At 36.5% G+C, this 20294-nt stretch overlaps 1 protein-coding gene across 2 annotated transcripts in view; it reads left to right on the top strand.

Moving 5' to 3' along the window:
• The window catches only part of REV3L (REV3 like, DNA directed polymerase zeta catalytic subunit), a 175192-nt gene that overhangs the window by 51632 nt on the left and 103266 nt on the right, over positions 1–20294 (top strand). For both annotated transcript variants that reach the window (XM_077779953.1, XM_077779951.1), the window contains 4 exons: positions 520–709; positions 7989–8063; positions 13808–13968; positions 16187–16283. In XM_077779953.1, coding sequence (XP_077636079.1) covers positions 520–709; positions 7989–8063; positions 13808–13968; positions 16187–16283 — 523 coding nt within the window. The remainder of the gene's footprint in view (positions 1–519; positions 710–7988; positions 8064–13807; positions 13969–16186; positions 16284–20294) is intronic.

Below are 20294 nucleotides of genomic sequence, written 5' to 3'. Positions count from 1 at the left end.
CCCCCGCCCCCCCAGACTCTCCTCCCCACCCTGTTAGCAAAATTCCACATACTGGAACTGCTTTTATCTTCTGAACAGCATGTGTTTAGAGCAGTCTGTCTCAGGGAAGTCTCTTGTTTGAAAACATTTATGCCAAGACATACTCATTTATTTAATGAACTTTCAGTGACTTTTTATAAGCTTCGTAACACTGTGCTAAGTCAGATTATTATAGGGCAATTCAGTGAAGTATATAAAACTAGTTAGATTGTGAGAGTAAAATATTCAAACATTTTCACCAAAACTATTTAAATCATACTAGAATGCTTATGTTTATAAAATGATTCTAAATGTTCTGTTGTAAAATGTAGGTGTAAAATGTAAAAAATAGCTGGCTTTAATTATAGGTTAATTTTCTTCAACTGTTATCCTAGATAAGCTGTGTTGTTGAATATTTAAATGACTTGCATTCTGTGCTTTATAATGTTAAAATTTTAAAATGCATCTCAAGACTAAACTTTATAATGTATTACATTTTAGGTCAGAAGACATGTCTTCATCTACATGGCATCTTTCCTTACCTCTATGTGCCATACGATGGTTATGGACAGCAGCCAGAAAGCTATCTTTCTCAGATGGCATTCAGTATCGACAGAGCACTTAATGTGGCTTTAGGCAATCCATCTTCCACTGCTCAGCACGTGTTCAAAGTGTCATTAGTATCAGGAATGTAAGTATATGTTAACATCTTTTTAAATTTCTTTATCTATGTTTCTAATACTAAGTAAAAGAAAATCTATCTGATTTAAAGATACGGTTTATTTTTCTATCACTTCTTATCTAATGGGAGTGGGGCAAATGTTATATTGTAACTTTAAAAATGTATAAATGTTTATTTTTGAGAGAGAGAGTACAAACTTGCGCTGGAGCAGTGGAGGGGCAGAGCGAGGAGACACAGAATCCGAAGCAGGCTCCAGGCTCTGAGCTGTCAGCACAGTGCCCGATGCAGGGCTTGAACTCACAAACCATGAGATCATGACCTGAGCCGAACTGAACCGACTGAGCCACCCAGGCACCCCTATATAACTTTTTTTTCTAATTTTTTTTAATGTTTTATTTATTTCTAGGAGAGAGAGAGAGAGAGAGAGACAGCGTGAGCAGGGGAGGGTCAGAGAGAGAGGGAGTCACAGACTCTGAAACAGGCTCCAGGCTCTGAGCTGGCAGTCAGCACAGAGCCCGACGCGGGGCTCGAACCCACGAACCGCGAGATCATGACCTGAGCGAAAGTCGGACGCTTAACCAGCTAAGCCACCCAGGCGCCCCACTATGTAACTTTTTAAAGTAAATTTTTATTGCACTGAAAGACAAATGGATAGCAGTGATTTTTGTTTTAGCCTTTTCTATTTCTCCACTTCTTAGACCTGCAGAAATTCATGTAATTTATTCATCAAATACTTATTGAGCACGGCACTGTTCTAGGTGCTTGGGATATATTGGTGAACAAAACAAAGATCCCTGCCCCCATGGAGGTTACATTCTAATAATGGGAAATAGAAAAATAACCAGTTGATGTAACATGAAATAAATATTCATTTATTAATATGATAGTGCTATAGAATAAAGATGTAGAGCAGGATAAGAAGGATCAGTAGTGTAGGGTAGGGAAATGGACTGGTAGCAATTTTATATAGGTAATCAGGGAAGGTGTTATTGTCAAGGTATATAGACTTTTGAGCAGTGACTTGAAGGTGAGGGAGTGGGAACAACACGGAGGCCAGGTGGCTAGAATGGAGGGAAGAGGGAATAGGACAAATGAGGTTAGAGAAAGATGAATGGGTGGAGATCATGTTGGGCCGTGGTTCTTAAAGTATCATTTCCAGGATCACCAACATCAACTTTACCTGGTTTGAAAGTGATGAGAATGCACCTGTCAGATCTCCAAATCCATGGAGCATAATTGAACAGTAGCCCCACTACAGCACTGAAATCTATCATTCCATATGAACTGAAGCTGCTTTCCATCAGCTGCTCCCAGCCAGTGGCCAAGCCTGGTAAGGGTACTAGGGCAGGCCTGTTTCTAGGAAGCACTTGAGAACTCTCTGAAAGCCTTTCTACACTTTGTTCAGAATCATGCTGCAATAGAAGATATTTCTACCGATTTTCCCTCTGTCCCTCTCTCTTTCGCTTGGGATCAGATGTTGTCTAAGTTTGGTGGCTGTCCCAGCCTCTCCTGGGTCCCTCTTCATTTTCTCTCACACGTGTTTCCCCTGATAAGTTTCTTGCACGTATTGGCATCTATTTCTCAGAGGATACAGATTAACATTCCTGGAAACTTACTTAAAATATATTCTTGGGTCCCACCCTAGACGTAATGAATCAGAGACTCTGGTGGTGGGACCCAGCAATTTGTGTTTTAATAAGCCTTTGTATTGATTCTGATCCACACTAAAGTTTGAGAAACACTGCATTAGGCTCTTCTGAGGACTCCGGCTTTTAATCTTAAGTTTTTTTGCAGGAATTTGAGTAGCCACAATCTGACTTAAACTTGAAAGGATTACTTAAGCAGTTGTGTGAAGAGTAGATCATCAGGGGATAAGGGTAGAAGCAGGGGAGAACATGAGTCTTTCATCTGGGTGAGATGAGAAAATACAGTAGCTTGCACTTGGGGAGTAGTGGGAGTACTGAGCAGTGGTCAGCTTCTGGATCTATTCTGAAAGTTGAGTCTATGAGCTTTGCTCATAGACTCATTGTTTGATTGGATGAAGGTTATGACAGGAGTCAAAGATAACTATAAAATTGTGAGTCCAGAGGGTGCAGGTAGAACAGGCTGGCAGGACAGATTTGGAGCTTATACGAGAATATTTTGAGTTTGATATGTTTATATTATATTCATCTTAAATTTGTCTACTGTTCCTACCTTAATCTAGGCTTTCCTCTGGACCACCACAGTATCCTTTTAATTGAATTTCCTTCTATTTTTATCTTGTTCCAGAGCTGGAAAAACATTCTTCTTATTATATAAATTGGATCCTTTTAAAATCATTTAAAATCTTTGAGTGGCTTCATATTGTTCATAGAATAAATTGAAGCTTCTAACCACAGCCTATGTGATCTGACCCCTGCCTACCTCTGTAATTTTGTTTACTACATTCCATCTAGAAACATGGGTCTTCTTTCCATTCCTCTGATGTATCAAGCTCTTTCCCACGTTCGTGCATGCAGTTTGCTTTCCTTGAGTGCTCTACTCTTTTCCAGCCTTTCATATTCTTCACTTCTCCAGAGAAGTTTTCTCTGACTTTTCTACTTAAAATAGGTTAGGACATCTGGGTGGCTTATTCAGTTGAGTGTCCAGCTTTGGCTCAGGTCCTGATCTCACAGTTTGTGAGTTAAGCCCTGCATCAGACTCACTGCTGTCAGTGCAACGCCCGCTTCTGAGTGCAAAGCCTGCTTTGGATCCTCTGGCCCCCTCTCTCTCTCTGCCCCAACCCTGCTTGCACTCTCTTTCAAAAATAAATTTTAAAAACATTTAAAAAATTAGTACTTACTTAATATAAAATATTATTATTATTCTGTATCTCTGCCTATTCTTGTTTCCTTTAGCACTTAATATAGTTGGCAGTTACTTTAATTTTTTGGTTACTTAATTTTTATGTATTTCTCCCTTCAACATGTAAGCGCCATGAGGCTTGTCTTGTCCATCATTATATCCTTAGCACTTTGTGTGGTGTTGGGCACTTAGTATATATGGCTCAGGAACTATTTGGTTGGGGCACCTGGATTGCTCACTCGGTTGGGCGGCCGACTTTGGGTCAGGTCATGATCTTGTGGTCCGTGGATTTGAGCCCCGCGTCTGGGCCCTTGTGCTATCGGCTCAGAGCCTGAAGCCTGCTTTGGATTCTGTGATTCCCTATCTCTCTGCCCCTCCCCCGCTCAAGCTCTGTCTCTGTCTCAAAAATAAAATAAACATTAAAAAAAAACTATTTTGTTGACTAAATGAGATAAAAGTTCACATCTGTCCTATGATAGTAACAGGTTAAAGATAATTATGAGTTTTATATTCTAACTTTTTTAACGTTTAATAGTTTCTAAAACTTTCCTATACGTGTTCTCATTTCAAAGTTGAATCTCCAGGGGCTCCCCGGTGGCTCAGTTGGTTAAGCTTCTGACTTCAAACCAGTTCATGATCTCATGGTTTGTAAGTTCAGGCCCTGCATTGGGCTCTGTGCTGGCAGCTCAGAGCCTGGAGTCTGCTTCAGATTCTGTGTCTGCTTCTCTTTCTGCCCCTGCCCCACTTACACTTTATCTTTCTCTCTCCAAAAATAATAAACATTAAAAAGAAATTCAAAGCTGAATCTCCACACCATCTAGTGAATTGAATAGTCACCAGTCTTTTTAAGTAAATAAGCTCTATGCCCAATCTGAGGCTTGAACTCATGACCCTAAGATCAAGAGTTACATACTCTACCAATTTGAGTTATCCAGGCACTCCAGTCCCCAATCTTTCTGTTGTCATAGTTTTAAGAATCTGAATACCCTGAGGCAAAAATGAACTGTTCTATGATGGTCATTCTCTTTTTCCTCTTATTCTAATTTTTTTTCTTAACCTAATTCTCCTTTTCCTTAGCATACATTCTAGCTTCTTTGATTATTTTAGTCTTTCCATTTTTCCTACTTCTTTAAGGTAGACAAAGTTGCATCTAGCTACCAAATTAAAATTTATACAGGCTTACTTCCAGTCTTTTTAGATAATGCAGTATTCTGAGGCCAGGTCAAGAGATAGGATTATGACCTTAGGCTAATTTCTGGAATTCCTTGCCACTTAACTACCATGATTCTAGAAAATACCCTATAAAGAGATTCTTAATCCATCTAAGTGAATTGAGTTTTTTGCTATCCATTTTCATTTTCCTTTTCAATGCTATATTAAAAAACTAACTCTTAGTTATCAGATATAATTTTTTAATCCTAAAATAACTACTCTCAAACTGTGTTCCATTCTACTTTCTTCCCTCCAAAGAGTTTCCCTGTTGAGGAATTCTTTTGGCAGAATCAACTGAAGTCAACAGCAAGAAGTAAGGATTGCAGGTTAAATTACACAGAAAACTGAATTTGTAGAATTTCCAGGCTATATTTTGGGGCAATAGATGTGAAAACAGAATCCTAGATTTACAAAGAATTTTAGAGGTTTGATAGTCTTAACATATTTAATTTTTGAAATTTATGAGATTCTAATTGTAAAACCCTAAGAGATTGTTAGCAAAACCAAAACAAGCAAAGATAACATGGACCACATAGCAGATTTAATTCTTCCTTCCTGCCCCACATTTATTTGGCTTAAAATAACGACATGAAAAATACCATAGCAGGAGGAATAAATAGTTGAATTTTGCCAGTGAGAAAGAATGAGATCATTCAGGTAACAACATGTCTTTGTTTCACCCCTTCCTTCATGGCAACAAAAATGGAGTAAATAGCGGACTAGACAGCAAGTGGTTAAGTGATACTAAGGAAGAAAAAGAGACGAAGGGTGAAGGGTCAGGGATAGGGAGTGATGGTGAGAGAAGACTTCGCTGAGGAAGTGAGTCTAAGTAGAGATGTGAATGAAGACTGAAAGCAGACCATGCCAGGGTTCAGGGCAGGCTTTCAAGGCAGAGAGAATGGCAAAGTACTTGAGAGTAGGTCAAGTTGGAGGGACTAAAATGTTTAGCATGGCTAGAGGAAAAGGTGATTGGAGTGAGTAGCAAGGAAAAGATAGAGAACCTTTTAGGGGTGCCTGGTGGCTCAGTTGCTTAAGCGTCCAACTTTAGCTCGGGTCATGATTTCACCATTTGTGAGTTCAGGCTCCACATTGGGCTCTCTGCTGATAGTTCAGAGTCTGGAACCTACTTCAGGTTCTGTGTCTCCATCTTTCTCTGCCCCTCTCCTGCTCACACGCTCACTCGCTTTCTCTCTCTCAAAAATAAATAAACATTACAAAATTTTTTAAAAGCCTTTTTATACCTTGGCAAATAGTTGGATTTTTTTTTCAAATGTTCGTTTATTTTTGACAGAGTACAAGCAGGTGAGAGGCAGAGAGATGGGGAGACAGAGATTCCCAAACAGGCTCTACGCTGTCAGCGTAGAGCCAAATGCGAGGCTCATGACCTGAGCTGAAGTAGGACGCTTAACTGACTGAGCCACTCAGGCGCCCTAGTTGGGGACTTTAAAAAAAAAAAAAAAAAAATTGCTTTACAAGAATCATACAGAAGGCTCTGATTTAAAAGCTTGACAATAGCTAGGGGAGAAAATGTTCATACCTCAAATAATGACTGCTGCCAAATTACTCCTGTATTTAATGTCAACTACACTGTCAGACATGACAGAAATGAGGTCCTAATGAGGGTAAGTTCTGTTTAGTGCCCGTTAGAAAGGGACAGTATTTTTTATTTTTGTTGATTTATTTTTTTTTAAGATTATTTATTTGTTTTGAGAGAGATAGAGACAGTGTGAGTCAGATAGGGGCAGAGAGAGAGGGAGACCAAGAATCCCAAGTAGGCTCTGTGCTACCAGCGAGATCATGACCTGAACAGAAACCAAGAGTCGGGTGTTTAACCAGCTAAGCCACCCAGCCTCCCTGAGAGAGTTTTTTGTTAATGAAAAGTGAATAGATTTATCTACCTAAAGATGTAACCAACCACTTATTTACAACTAAATCTAGGGAGATATAGATCTTTTTATTTTGCATGGAAATTCATACCTGTTTATATATTATTTCTAATTATATCATCTTTGAAAGTGATAATCTGGGGGCACCTAGCTGGCTCAGTTGGTAGAACATGTGACTCTGGATCTCAGGGTCATGAGTTCAAGCCCCCATGTTGGGCATAAAGTTTATTTTATTTTTTTTAAGTTTATTTATTTATTTTGAGAGAGAGAAAGAGGCAGAAAGAGAATCCCAAGCAGGCTCAGTGCTGTCAGCCCAAAGCCCAACGTAGGACTCAATGCCATGAATCATGAGATCATGACCTGACCCAAGATCAAGAGTTGAATCCTTAACCAACTCAGCCACCTAGGTGCCCCAGAGCTTACTTTAGACAAATAAATAGGGGTGCCTGGCTGGCTCAGTCGGTAGAGCATGCAACTCTTGACCTCAGGGTTGTGAGTTCAAGCCCCATGATGGGCATGGTGCCTACTTTACAAAAATGAAAAGAGGAAAAAAAAATGGTAGTCTATATATCAGAGGTACTGGTGTAGTTTCAGATCCTCCTAAAATGATGTAACATGATATTCCAGCTTATTTCATCTTGCTCTGAACACTTACTTCTCTCTACTGTGTAGACTTTTGCTTCTTCCTTTCCCCATTCTGGCTGATACCCTAGAGAAAAAGGCAGCTTCAACATAATTAGGGTCCTTAAGTAAGGTCATGGTCTTTTTAATCTCTTAAGTTCCTGTCTACACAGTTTTCATGGGCTTCATTTGATTTGCATGTGTGTTATGCACGCGCACGTGCGCACACACGTACTTGTACATATATAATATGCGAATTGTCTCTGCTTAGTGAATTTGTAAAATTAGTAATAAATAGTGACATGAGTGCTGCTAATTAAAGGACTTTGTTAATGAAGAGCTTTAGTTTTTGACAGAAAATCAGAAGTGGGTGAAGGTACTTGAAAGGACTCTGGGTTTCTCATACATGTTCAGAGTATAGAGAAAAAAGCAATTTTTTTAGTAGAGTTATTATGATTGAAATTAAGGTGTAAATAGTTTGGCACTTTTTTGGTCCCTCGTTTTTTGAAAGTGGTATTTTTAAACTTAAAAGAAGTAACCAGATTTCAATATTTTATATGTTAACCTGTGGTAAATTTAATTGAACGGTTTTAGAGCAGTTTTGTTTGGTTTTTGAGGTTTAGGGTAATACTGAATATAAATAAGACTGAATTAGGCCAGCTGAGTCTAATTAGGGCAATAAGTTGCATTGCTTCATCTCTGGATGATGAAAATAATTTGAAATATTTTTTCTTTTGTTTCAGGCCTTTTTATGGTTATCATGAGAAGGAAAGACACTTTATGAAGATCTATCTTTACAATCCTGCGATGGTAAAAAGGTACAAAGATAAAATATGAATAACTATCCCTTAAGTATTTTAATAATAAAAAGAAAAATCTAGAAGAAAGGACTGTATCATTTGTAGTATTATTAAAGAAAGGGACCATAATAGTATATTTATGTGCAAAGAGAGATCCATGGCTTGGCCTCTAGGAAGGATGTTTTAAGAGTGAAGGGACCTTCAGGCAGAGAAGGACAGCTACCATATGTTTGCACATATAGGAGGATTAGGAGAAAGCTAACGGAGGACCATGGGGGAGAAGAAGGGGAAGAATAGTGGGGGAGAGGGAGGGAGCCAAACCATGAGAGACTCTTGAATTCCGAGAACAAACTGAGGGCTGATGGGGGTGGGGGGGAGTGGAAGGGGGGTGATGGGCATGGAGGAAGGCACTTATAGGTAGATGAGCACTGGGTATTATATGGAAACCAACTTGACAATAAACTATTAAAAAATAAATAAAATTAAAATAAAATAAAATAGCATGTTACTGGCCATGAGAAAAATTAACAATGGAATAGAAAAAGAAGCAGATCCAAGTATATATAATAATTAGCTAAATATTTAGTAAAAGTGGCTTTTTATTTCAGTGGGAAATGTATGTTTCCGTAAAAAATGAGATTAAAGCTGGCTTTTCGTATGTAAGCTGTGAATGATAGACCCTTATTTCTCACCAATAAATTTTAGATGAATTAAAGATATAAATATTAGAAATATTAGAAAACTAAGAAATCCTATATGCCAATGAGATAAAGTTTTACATTATATTTGAAACAGTGGCTAAAGATATTATTGGTAATTCACAATGAAAATCTGCTCAGCCTCATTAGCAGTCATAGAAATACAAAGCAAATCATAATGAGAAAGTAGAACATTGTCATATTCTGATAAATCTGGCATTACCTATCAAAATTAATGGTATACATGTTCTTTGACACTGTATCTATTGGGAATCTTTAATCTGTTGTATAAAAATGTATATTCAAAGATATGTGCTGCATTGTTTTAGTGGCCAAAACAAAGCAAGAGAAACCAATCAAGAAGTTCATTAATCGGGACATTGTTGACCCTATTTATACTATAATTATACAGTGGAATAATATGCGATGAATAAAAATAATTACATAGATCTGTATGTGATGTCCAACATATCCATGATGCAGCTGGTATATAATCTTTTGATTGGAGCAGTTGGGAAAATACTGAGCTCATTTAAATGAGAAAGGAAAGAATGGCTCTATATACAATTCTGTGTTTGTATATATTTGGATAGAGCTAGAGAAAGCTATGGAAGTGTAAACAAGTACTTCTTTTTATTACAATGGGAAAATGTGATTGGCCATAGGGCAAGGGAAAAGCACTGGTTTATTTTATATTTGTGTGTTTATTAAACAGAAACATGTGTTCATACATATGTTTGTATTTTTGTTTATTATGCTTTTTTTTTTAAATATTTATTTCTAGGAGAGAGAGAGAGAGAGAGACAGCGTGAGCAGGGGAGGGTCAGAGAGAGAGGGAGATACAGACTCTGAAATAGGCTCCAGGCTCTGAGCTGGCAGTCAGCACAGAGCCCGATGTGGGGCTCGAACCCACGAACCGCGAGATCATGACCTAAGCAAAAGTCGGACGCTTAACCGACTAAACCACCCAGGCACCCCATTATGCTTTTTTTTTTTTTTTACAATTAAAATAATTATTTATTTAGAGAAAAAAAAAAGAGTGAAGGGACCTTGCTTTATAGTCCCTAACCGCTGGTTTTCTGTTTTAGATTTAGAGAGCTTGTACAAGTAGATATGGAGAGATGATGGCTGCCTTGTAGGATATTAGTGCCCTAATAGCCAGACCAAACGTTCAATCCCAGGAGAAATTTGCTCTTCAGTTTCAAAGCAAAAAGAAATGTATGAGGTGCCCCAGTGTAAGGGCTTAAGTACTAAGTTTCAAAAGGTAATCTTTTGTTAAGAAGCATATTGCAGGTTTCCCCAGAGTGAATTTAGGCACCAAGAGGCACAGCTGTCCAGGATATGAGGTTTACCCTCAGTGAGGCCTTCACTCAATCAGTACCCTAATCCCCATGGTTATTCCCTCCTCCAAGTAACCAGTGAAAACTAATTTTCTCTGTAATCTGCCTCTACCCTTATCCCAAACAGCTTCTGTTATGTAGGGTACCAAAACCATCTTCCAGAATAGGCACTTAGAGACAATGATTTTCTTGTACCACTTCCCTTTGGTCACACTTTCTCCTATCCTAAGAGTCCCTGTGAACTCTTAACCCTTTCTTGCACATACAGTGGGTAGGAGAGTACACCTTAGTCATTTCTACTCTTTCTCATGTCATCCAAGTGTGCTAGAAAGGGAACCTTGAATAAAATTTGCATACATCTTTTATAAATAGCCTACATAACTGTTTTTGAGAGAAAATATATAAATATAATCTGCTTTTCTTTCTTATGACTATAGCAATCAAATACTTATTAAGCTATTTCCAGTAAGTTTGCTTTAAATTACATAGTTTATATCAGTCCCTGTCTGAAATTCCCTGATTTATTGAGAGATACATTCATTTATTGATTTAATTCAAAATAAATATTTGTAAAATACCCACATTATTTAATGCACTATAGAATTTGCTGTGAACAGTGATAAACAGTTTACTTGGTTCCTGCCCGCAGGGATCTTCTAGCATATCAGAAGATACAGACAGTAGATGTGTAGCCCAAATATGTAACCAAAAGTTGTAGTATGTACTATGAAGGAAAAGGATTCTGTGAAAGAAAAATTTTTCCCCCTTTTGGGGTATTTGTTTATAATACCTTTATACATGAATCATTTGTGTTATAGTATTAAACTAATACATTATGTAGTAGTTAAGAGTGTAGATTCTGAAACCACATTGCCTGTATTCAAAATCTGGCTCTGCCACTTACCAGCTGAGAGACTTTAGGCAAGTTATTTAATGTCTCTGTGACTTATCTTCCTCATCTGTAAATAGGATTGATGTTAGTGCACGCTGTTACGCTGAACAAAGTTATTTATAAATCACTCAGAACAGTGCGGGGCACATTATAAGTGCTGTGTAAATGTTGGCTATAGTATATATGAAAAATGTTAAACTACAATTTACCCTTACCCTAATTCTTAATAACTCTTTTCCTTAGAGGCAGTAGTTGTTAAGACTTTGGTTTAGGTCTTTGTATTTTTCATAAATATATATATATATATATACAAGTATATTCATATTCTCTTTTTAAATTTTCCATATAAAATTGGTATCATGCTAGAATGTAAGTCCACAGGCAAAGGCTTTTTTCTGCTATGTTTGCTCCTTAGTCCTCAGTGTTTAGAACAGTATCCACTACATTATAGTCAATAACTATTTGTGGAATAAATGAATGAATACTGCAACATATCATTTGGAGACTGGCCTTTTGCTTTCTCTACTTGGTCATCTCCTGTGAGCTTTACTTCCATTCTTCTTGAACTGTCTATTCTCACCACACTCTAGAACTTGCCCTACCTCTGAGATTTTAAATGCAAACATCTTGGCTTCTGACTGTAATCTTTTTTTTTAAATAAATTTTTGAGATATAACTTATCTACCACAAAATTCACACATTTTAAGTATACACAGTTCAGTGATTTTTAGTAAATTTACTGAATTGTACATTTACGCACTATAATTCAGTTATAGAACCTTTTCATGGCTCTNAATCTTTTCACCTCTGTCCCTGAGTTACTCCCATTCTACCTGTTTTTAGGTTTTAAATTCTCTAGCCTCACTACTACTGTTCCATTTTGTAGCCTTCTGCTGCAATTAATTTTTTTTCCTTTCCATCTTAGATTCTACTCTTTATCTTCCCAACTCCTTTGTCTGTCAGGTGACAGCATCAATTCTGGATTAATCTATTTATTTACTCCCTTTCTCTGCTAAACTCTGGCTTCTGAGCAGTGTAGGATACAAAAAAAAACAAAAACAAAAAAAATCACAGCAGAATGGAGCCACTGTAAATTCATGGTCTTCAATTTCACTTGGGCCTTCCTTGCCTGTCGTATTTCTGCTTTTCTCAAATTATCTTCTTACCATTCTTCACCCTCTCTACTCAAATATTAACTAAGCCCCTCCTGAGGCTTTGCCTCCTACTTCATAGAGAAAATAGAACCCGTCAGTGTAGCAAAGTGTGCACTAGAGATTCCTGAGACCCTTTCAGAAGATTTGTGTGGTCAAATCATTGACCTCCATGTTGCTAAATTTAGTTAACACCTTTTTGTCCTTGTGTCAGTGTTTATAGTGCCTTAAAATAACCTTAAGTGTTAAGTTTCTTTGATATAAACCTCCTCTGATTTTCCTCCTACTGTCTGATCATTCAAATTTATATTATTTTGTTAGTTCCTCCTTGAACATCTGCAGCTGTTCTTGGGGTTGTGTCTTAGGCCTTCATCTTTTCTCTCTGTACTTCCTCCTCACTGTACAGTCTTATCTACTCTCTTGGTTTGTTTTGGTTTTTCTCTTTGTTAATCTTTATGCATTTGACTTCCAGGTATATATCAATAGCCTAAATTTTCCTCCAGAGCTCTGGATCAGTGGTATCACAGGTTTGTAGTGAGGATTACTTGAGATTAAGCATTTAAAACACCTAACACAATGTCCAGTACCTAATGCTTCAATATATGTTAGCTGCCTTTGCTGTATAAATAAAATAATTCTTACCAGTATTTTCATGGAAATATGCCTTAATACTTTACTATACCTAACCCCCATTGTGTCTAAAACTGAGTTCATTCTTAGTCCTCCTCCAGAAAATCTGCAAAGAAACGTGTTCTCATCCAGCCCTTTCTATTCCAATAAATGTGGCACCACCAAGAAATCAAGGCATCATCTTCAACTCCTCTATTCTGCCACACCCTCCACATCTAGCCAGTCATCAGGGCTTGACCATTTTATTCTTTGCCTGTCTCCTGAATCAACACATTGCCATGATCTTTGTTAAAGCCAGCATCATTTAGTTTTCTGCAATAGCCTTCTCACTTGTATCTTTAGTCCTGTGTGTTCTCTAGCTAACATGGTCATTTCTCTTCCTCACTCTTCACGTTGGAGACAAATTCTGCTATTTCTTGAGATGTCTTAGTAAGCTGTGCATGATCTGACTTTTCATTACCTCTCTAGCCCATCCCCATCATAGACACACTCCCCACAGCCTCTGTCACTAAGCCACACTCAGTGGTTTCAGTTCTCAAATAAGCCACGTTTTCTTATGACTCTTTACATGTATAATTTAATTTGTGTGAAATACTCTTCCTTTTCTTTGTAGAAGTATCTTTAATTCATCATTTAGTCTCTTGCTTAGAGACTTCAGGAAGGCTTTGCAGAAATAACCTCTGTGACTTTATCTTATTAATATCCCTTCTAGATGTTTCATGTACTTCAGTTCTTTTCTCAGTTTTTAAAAGGAAAAGCTCATATTTTAAAAACTTCTGACATTTCGGTTTTTTAATATAGTTCATATTAAGTTGGTTTTAGAAGTCAAAATACTCTTCATCCAAATTTTTTTTTGTCATTTTCAGAGTGTGCAGCTGACTTTAAAACTTAAACTTTTAATTTCTAACAAAATACAAATTTCCAGTAAAATTTAAATAAAAGATTTGTGTGCTAATATAATGTGTTTCATTCTCTATAGTAGGGTAATTATTGTTTCACTTAACTTTTTAGGAACCATAATTTTAGAATGTAACTTTTTTTTCTAACCTAGGATATGTGAACTTTTGCAAAGTGGAGCCATAATGAATAAATTTTACCAGCCTCATGAAGCGCATATTCCCTACCTCCTACAGCTGTTCATTGACTACAATCTGTATGGAATGAATTTAATAAATCTGGCTGCTGTGAAGTTCCGGAAAGCAAGAAGGAAAAGTAAGGTTGATTTCATAAGTTCTGATTAAAACTTGAGACAAATGTTAATGTAATTGATTATTTATAAAATAACATATACTTAGAAAATAACTACTGGGTGGATAAAGAATAAAAAAGAAATATGCAGAATGGTATTAGGGTTTATCAAGAATTCTTTTTCAAAATATGGAAAAGTAATCTCAAAAGATTTTTTTGGTAATAGTTTCATTAAAGTTGAATTCACATATCATACAACTCATTGAAAATGGACAATTCATTGGCTTTTAGTATGTTCACATAATTGTATAATGATCACCACAATCAAATTTAGAACATTTCCAACACTTCTAAAAGAAATCCTGTAGTTTTTACTACTATGTTTTACTGGGGAAAAACATTTTCAGGTTACATATCTGATAAATTACATGTATCTAGAACATATAAAGAACTCTTAGTAAACAAGCAAAAACCCAATTAAAAATGGCCAAGGGGCGCCTGGGTGGCTCAGTCGGTTAAGCCTCCGACTTCGGCTCAGGTCATGATCTAGCGGTTCGTGGGTTTGAGCCCCGCATCGGGCTCTGTGCTGACAGCTAGTTCAGAGCCTGGAGGCTGTTTCGGATTCTGTGTCTCCCTTTCTCTCTGACCCTCCCCTGCCCACGCTGTCTCTCTCTCTCTCAGAAATAAATAAAACATTAAAAAATTAAAAAAGAAAGAAAATAGAGTAAATTCAAAAGTGAAAAAGATGTAGAAAATTTAATAGTATATATGCATATGCAATTTTTCCCTCAGTACTTCAGTCACATCATCTAGTAGTGTCAGATGAACTAGAAATGGTGCTAACTACTACGGTTGTTAAAGTGAAGCATATAAAGTAAATAAATATTTTGAGCACTAAAGAGCATTTTATATTTTTTACCATTCACAGTTGAAAAATTATATATATGCATTTAAGTTAGGGAGTTTCCCCCCTTTTTAGGAAAATATGCTAAAACAATGCATAAAAAATATACGTAAGATGTGAAATTTTATGTCGATAACTTTGAATCAGTAAACTTTTTTTTGAATGTTTATATTTGAGAGAGACTGAGCATGAGTGGGGGAGGGGCAGAGAGAGGGGGAGACACAGTATCTGAAGCAGGCTCCAGGCTCTGAGCTGTCAGCACAGAGCCCGACACAGGGCTCGAACCCACAAACTGTGAGATCATGACCTGGGCTGAAGTCGGACACCTAACCTGCTGAGCCACCCAGGCTTGCCTGAATCAGTAAACATGTATAGATTCTTTATTCACATAAATTTATTAGAAAATAATATTTATGGTAATTTACAACTTTACAAAGTAATTTCATATTAATGTCCTGACCACCTGATAGCAAAGCCTTTAAAAACTTCTAAAGATATGTAGAATCAGTTACATGTTTTGGCATATGTTTTGCCGAAATAACAAAGATGGTAATACCTGATGACATCAGTCTTATTTACACCATTTTTTGATCAAGCTGAGCAAATACGAGACAGTATTAAATTTAGCTGAATTAGAAAATTGCAAATTTCGTGTCTTAATGTTAGGATTCTTTCTATGTCACTCATTTAAGCTTTGTCTTAGAATTTAAATTCCCACAAGAGATTGGAGAACAATTGCTAAAATTTAGAAACTACTTCTAAAGCATGACATCAGGACTCAGTTCCTGAAACTTAGGCAACTAAGCAAACATGCATTGTCCCTTCTTCTACTTCTGGTCAAATTGTATTTGCATTTGCCCCAGGTTTCCATTCACTGTTAACTGCTATCACTTCTGGAATGCATTGCGTATTTTCTCTTTGTTCAGGGATTAGTATTAAAGTATGTTTTGAATTTTACCTGGAATCTGATTTCCATTAGAATTTTAATTGGGACTCCTACAGAATACCCTAGGAATTTAAAGTCTGTAAACAATCTTAACTTTTCATTATTTTCAAAGTGAGGTTTTAATTCTACCTACCACAGTGACACATTTAAATGTATCATACTAGTATGTAAGCATTGTAGCTATTTCTCTCTCATATCTGTATTACAAACACTTTTCTCTCCTCTTAGTTTAGAGCCGTTATTTTCAACTGTGCATATGCATTCCTGTGTGTATATGAATTTTAAGGACACAATTTTAGGAACTAGTTATATTTATGTATTATTTTACTTATAGCAGTAAGTATATGCAAGTTAAAAGTAGAACTTACCTTCTTTTATCTTCCTATTCCTAGGTGATCCATTGCATACAACTGGATCTTGCAAGGATCAGCTACCAGGAAATTCTCTTACTGGTACTTTATTTCGGTGGGAAGAAGATGAAATACCAAGGTTAGTTAATGTTGTAAAAGGAAAAAACCTATTTATGTATATCCTACTGTATTCAAAAATCAGTGGCTGTCGTAATTTAATTTTAATCTTACTTTTTGTTTTTAATCTATAAGTTTATCTGGGGTGCCTGGGTGGCTCAGTCGGTTAAGCGTCCGACTTCGGCTCAGGTCATTATGATCTCACGGTTCATGGGTTCAAGCCCAGCGTCAGGCTCTGTGTTGACAGCTAGCTCAGAGCCTGGAGCCTGTTTGAGATTCTGTGTCTCCCTCTCTCTGACCCTCTCCTGCGCTTGTTCTCTCTCTCTCTCTCTCTCTCTCTCTTTCTTTCTCTCAGAAAAAAAAGTCTATAAGTTTGTCAAAGAAACACATCTCAACATTAGTATGTTACATGGAATCATAGATTTTAAACACAGACCTTGAAAACAGGATGAAAATGGACCTAGTTATTACCTAATTAATAAAAGTAATCTGGTATAAATTTTTATACTTCTTTCCAACATCTGTCTTCATTATGCATTCTGAATTGATATCCTATAACTTGTCAAATAAAAATCACAAAACTGCAATTTAAAACCTAAGTAGCAAATATTTTTGAAAAAAGTAACCCCCAAATTTCTAAATGTTTTTATGGAAAAAAGTCGGTTGACATACTGTGTATGAAGAAGTAATTTGTCATTTTTTTAAAACTGTTTATTCATTTATTTTGAAGGAGGGAAGGAAGGAGAGGGAGAGAAAGTCTACCATGGGGGAGGGGCAGAAAGAATTCCATGTAGGCTCCATGCTGTTGCCTGATGCAGAGCACTGTGCTGTCAGTACAGAGTCTGACACGAAGTTAAGAAAGAATCTCATTAGGGGCACTTGAGTGGCTCAGTCAGTTAAAACATCTGACTTTGGCTCAGGTCATGATCTCATGGCTTGTGAGTTCAAGCCCCACATTGGGCTCTGTGCTGACAGCTCAGAGCCTGGGGCCTGCTTCAGATTCTGTGTCTCCCTCCCTCTCCCTGCCCCTCCCTTACGCATTTGTTCTCTCTCTATCTCTGTGTCTCTCAAAAATAAACACTAAAAAAACAAAAGACCTCTAAGAAAGAATCTCATTAAATAATGATAGAAACATATTATTTAGTGACAAGAATATTATACCAGAATAAAACTTCAAGGACTTCAAAGTGAAATGACTCACCTTACCTCTTGATTGACCTTGGGAAGTATCAGGACTTTCTGACAAACGTACACACACACATACACATATGCATATATGTGTACTTCTTGGTTTCTTCTCAGATACGGCAGAATTATTTTTTAATCAGGTTGAAATGGTATTAAGTTTAGATAGGATATTATTTACCACATCAAATTCAAGTTCTCATCAGTCCAGACCAAAGTGATCAACAAGTTACTTGCTCTCTTCATTTTTTTTATGACTGTGATACAGTTTGTCTATCTCTCTGAAATTGGAGTACATCAGCATGACCCAAGGATTTTACCTATTCACTAGAGCCCTTGATTTTCCAAGTTTTATATCTTTAATAACTTGTTTTTTGCATGATCAAATAAGACAAGAGTTTATTAGTGTTTGAAATCTTTTTGTAAGCAAACTAACTTTCTAGTTAGATCATAGTAAGGCTTTATTGGTTATAAGTAAGTTTAGGGAAACCCTATATATTATAATGAAAAGTTTGTATTTTAGGAGCCTATTTTATTACTCTTAACGAACAACCAATTATGAGCAAAGATATGAGTAGGCAAACTAGTGAAATTACACAAGGTATTCAGAATTAGAATCTATAATAAATATAGTATAGCTATATATTTTTGTCTCAGGTTATCCCATATTTTTGTATTTTGGAGATGCTTATAATAAATATGAAAATCCATTATTTCATCAAGTCCAAATAACATAATGTCAAAAAAATTTGCCATAAGTCAGTACTCTTATTAGATTTTTATCAGTCTCATTTCTGTTCCCAGTGTTGCTAGCACCTTCTTGCTGGATGCCTTTTTTTTTTTTTAAACAAATATTCTATATTTCTTCACAAACGTTATTACAAGAACCATGACAAACAGAGAGCAGCAAACTCAAGAGATGGGGAGTGCTCAGTTATCAGTCCTGCTAACCTTACTGGTTAACTCATTGTTAATTACCACATATCATGGACCCTTCAGGGTCATTTGTCAGAATGTTGAATCCACAAATGTCAAGTCTACTGAAGTAATCTCAACCCTGACTGCCCATCAGTTGATCGAAAGAGACTTTTAAAATTGTAGATGTCTGAGCTCCACCCTCAATGATTCTAATTGGTAGGTCTGTTGTTTTAAGCTAAGAACAGAAATGTTCAGAGAAGCATAATTGTCTAGTTACTGTCATATCTACTATTCATGACTATAATGAATGGTTTTTATGTATTTGCTAACTCAAGTTTTACTTCTGGTGTTTTATCTACTGGAGACATATTTAATTGTGAAAACTATTTCCTTTCCCTAGAAACACTTCCTATTCTGTATGTCTAAAGTAATTTTGTAATAAGGGCAAGAAATAGTTAAAAATTTCTACTATGAGATTGCATTTTGTGATGTTATTGTTCCCCTCCTTAATCACAGATGTGCTACTCCTGGAAAATTTACCCTTGAAATTTACAATATAATTCTTCCAAAAATTGTGAAACTTTTTAGTATAAGGAGAAAACTGTTGACCAAAAAGTATTTTATCTACTACTTCAGTTCATGGCAAAACTTTATTAAATTATATGAATTAAAAAAACAAGCTACATTGAGAATTATTTTTTTCTGGAAGTAAAAAGGATATATTGTGATAGGTTGGCTAATATGTCCCTTCTGTATCAATGGTAAAAAGATATATGTGTGTTTTTTATCTGGATGTATATCTATGTATATATTTGATTTGAACTATAACAATTCTGTGGTTTAAGAAATTTCTAATGTTTCATCAGATTTCCTGAGGGATAGACAATGGAAAATGAAGTTTCACTAATATGTTTCTCTTAAAACATAAAAAAGAAAATCTTTCAAATAAAAATGTTAATCAAATCTGCCATCACTCACTTTCTAGTAAAAGTTCTCCTTTTCATTTGGGGTCTGTGTTAGTAGGAGATCTAAACTTTGGAATGAGTAAACTGGTATCCACATTAGAGGTACATTCATTCTATCAAGCAGAGACATATATATGGTGTCTTCCTAATTTTATTTTTTTGTGGCTCTGATGAAAACCAAAATGCTTTTGAGTTACACAGCATTAACGGGGCATAATCCTCTGTAGTTATCATAAAAATTAATGACCTCATGGTCATTAATTAATCACCACTTCTCTTAGCTATGATTGCACTGTTGAACTCCTATGATTTCTCAGTTTGTAGTTAGGGAGACTTTTATTTTTTTTTTTTAAATGTTTTTATTTATTTCTAGGAGGGAGAGAGAGAGAGACAGCATGAGCAGGGGAGGGTCAGAGAGAGAGGGAGTCACAGACTGAAACAGGCTCCAGGCTCTGAGCTGGCAGTCAGCACAGAGCCCGACGCGGGGCCCGAACCCACGAACCGTGAGATCATGACCTAAGCGAAAGTCGGACGCTTAACCGACTAAGCCACCCAGGCGCCCCTGTAGTTAGGGAGACTTTTAAAGCATTCCTCAGCTTAGCAGTAGTTGAGGGCAGGGAGAACAGTATCATTTGCCCACTTTCAGTATGTTCCCTTTCCCCAATCTCTTGTAGCATACTCTGTCATCATTTTTAACAACTGTCTATGATTGCTGAGCAAGATGCCTCTAGGCAAGTGATTGCATATGTATATGGTTTTCGATATATCCCTATCTTGTCCCTCTGTTATCTAATCCCATTCTACCCTGGATATAACCCACATGCTAAAACATTGTGCATTCTTTACATATAAAATATAATGAACCATAATATGTAAAATATACTGCAAAAGGATCTCAAGAGTTGTCAATACAGCAAGTTTTGTATTTTTCCTCTTTTTTTTAATGTCTTTATATGTATACACAC

The sequence above is a fragment of the Crocuta crocuta genome, unplaced genomic scaffold, assembly GCF_008692635.1.
Source record: "Crocuta crocuta isolate KB4526 unplaced genomic scaffold, BGI_CrCroc_1.0 scaffold147, whole genome shotgun sequence".
NCBI classification, from domain to species: domain Eukaryota; kingdom Metazoa; phylum Chordata; class Mammalia; order Carnivora; family Hyaenidae; genus Crocuta; species Crocuta crocuta.
The sequence above is the reverse complement of the archived record's forward strand: the minus strand, read 5'-3'. Positions and strand labels throughout refer to the sequence as shown.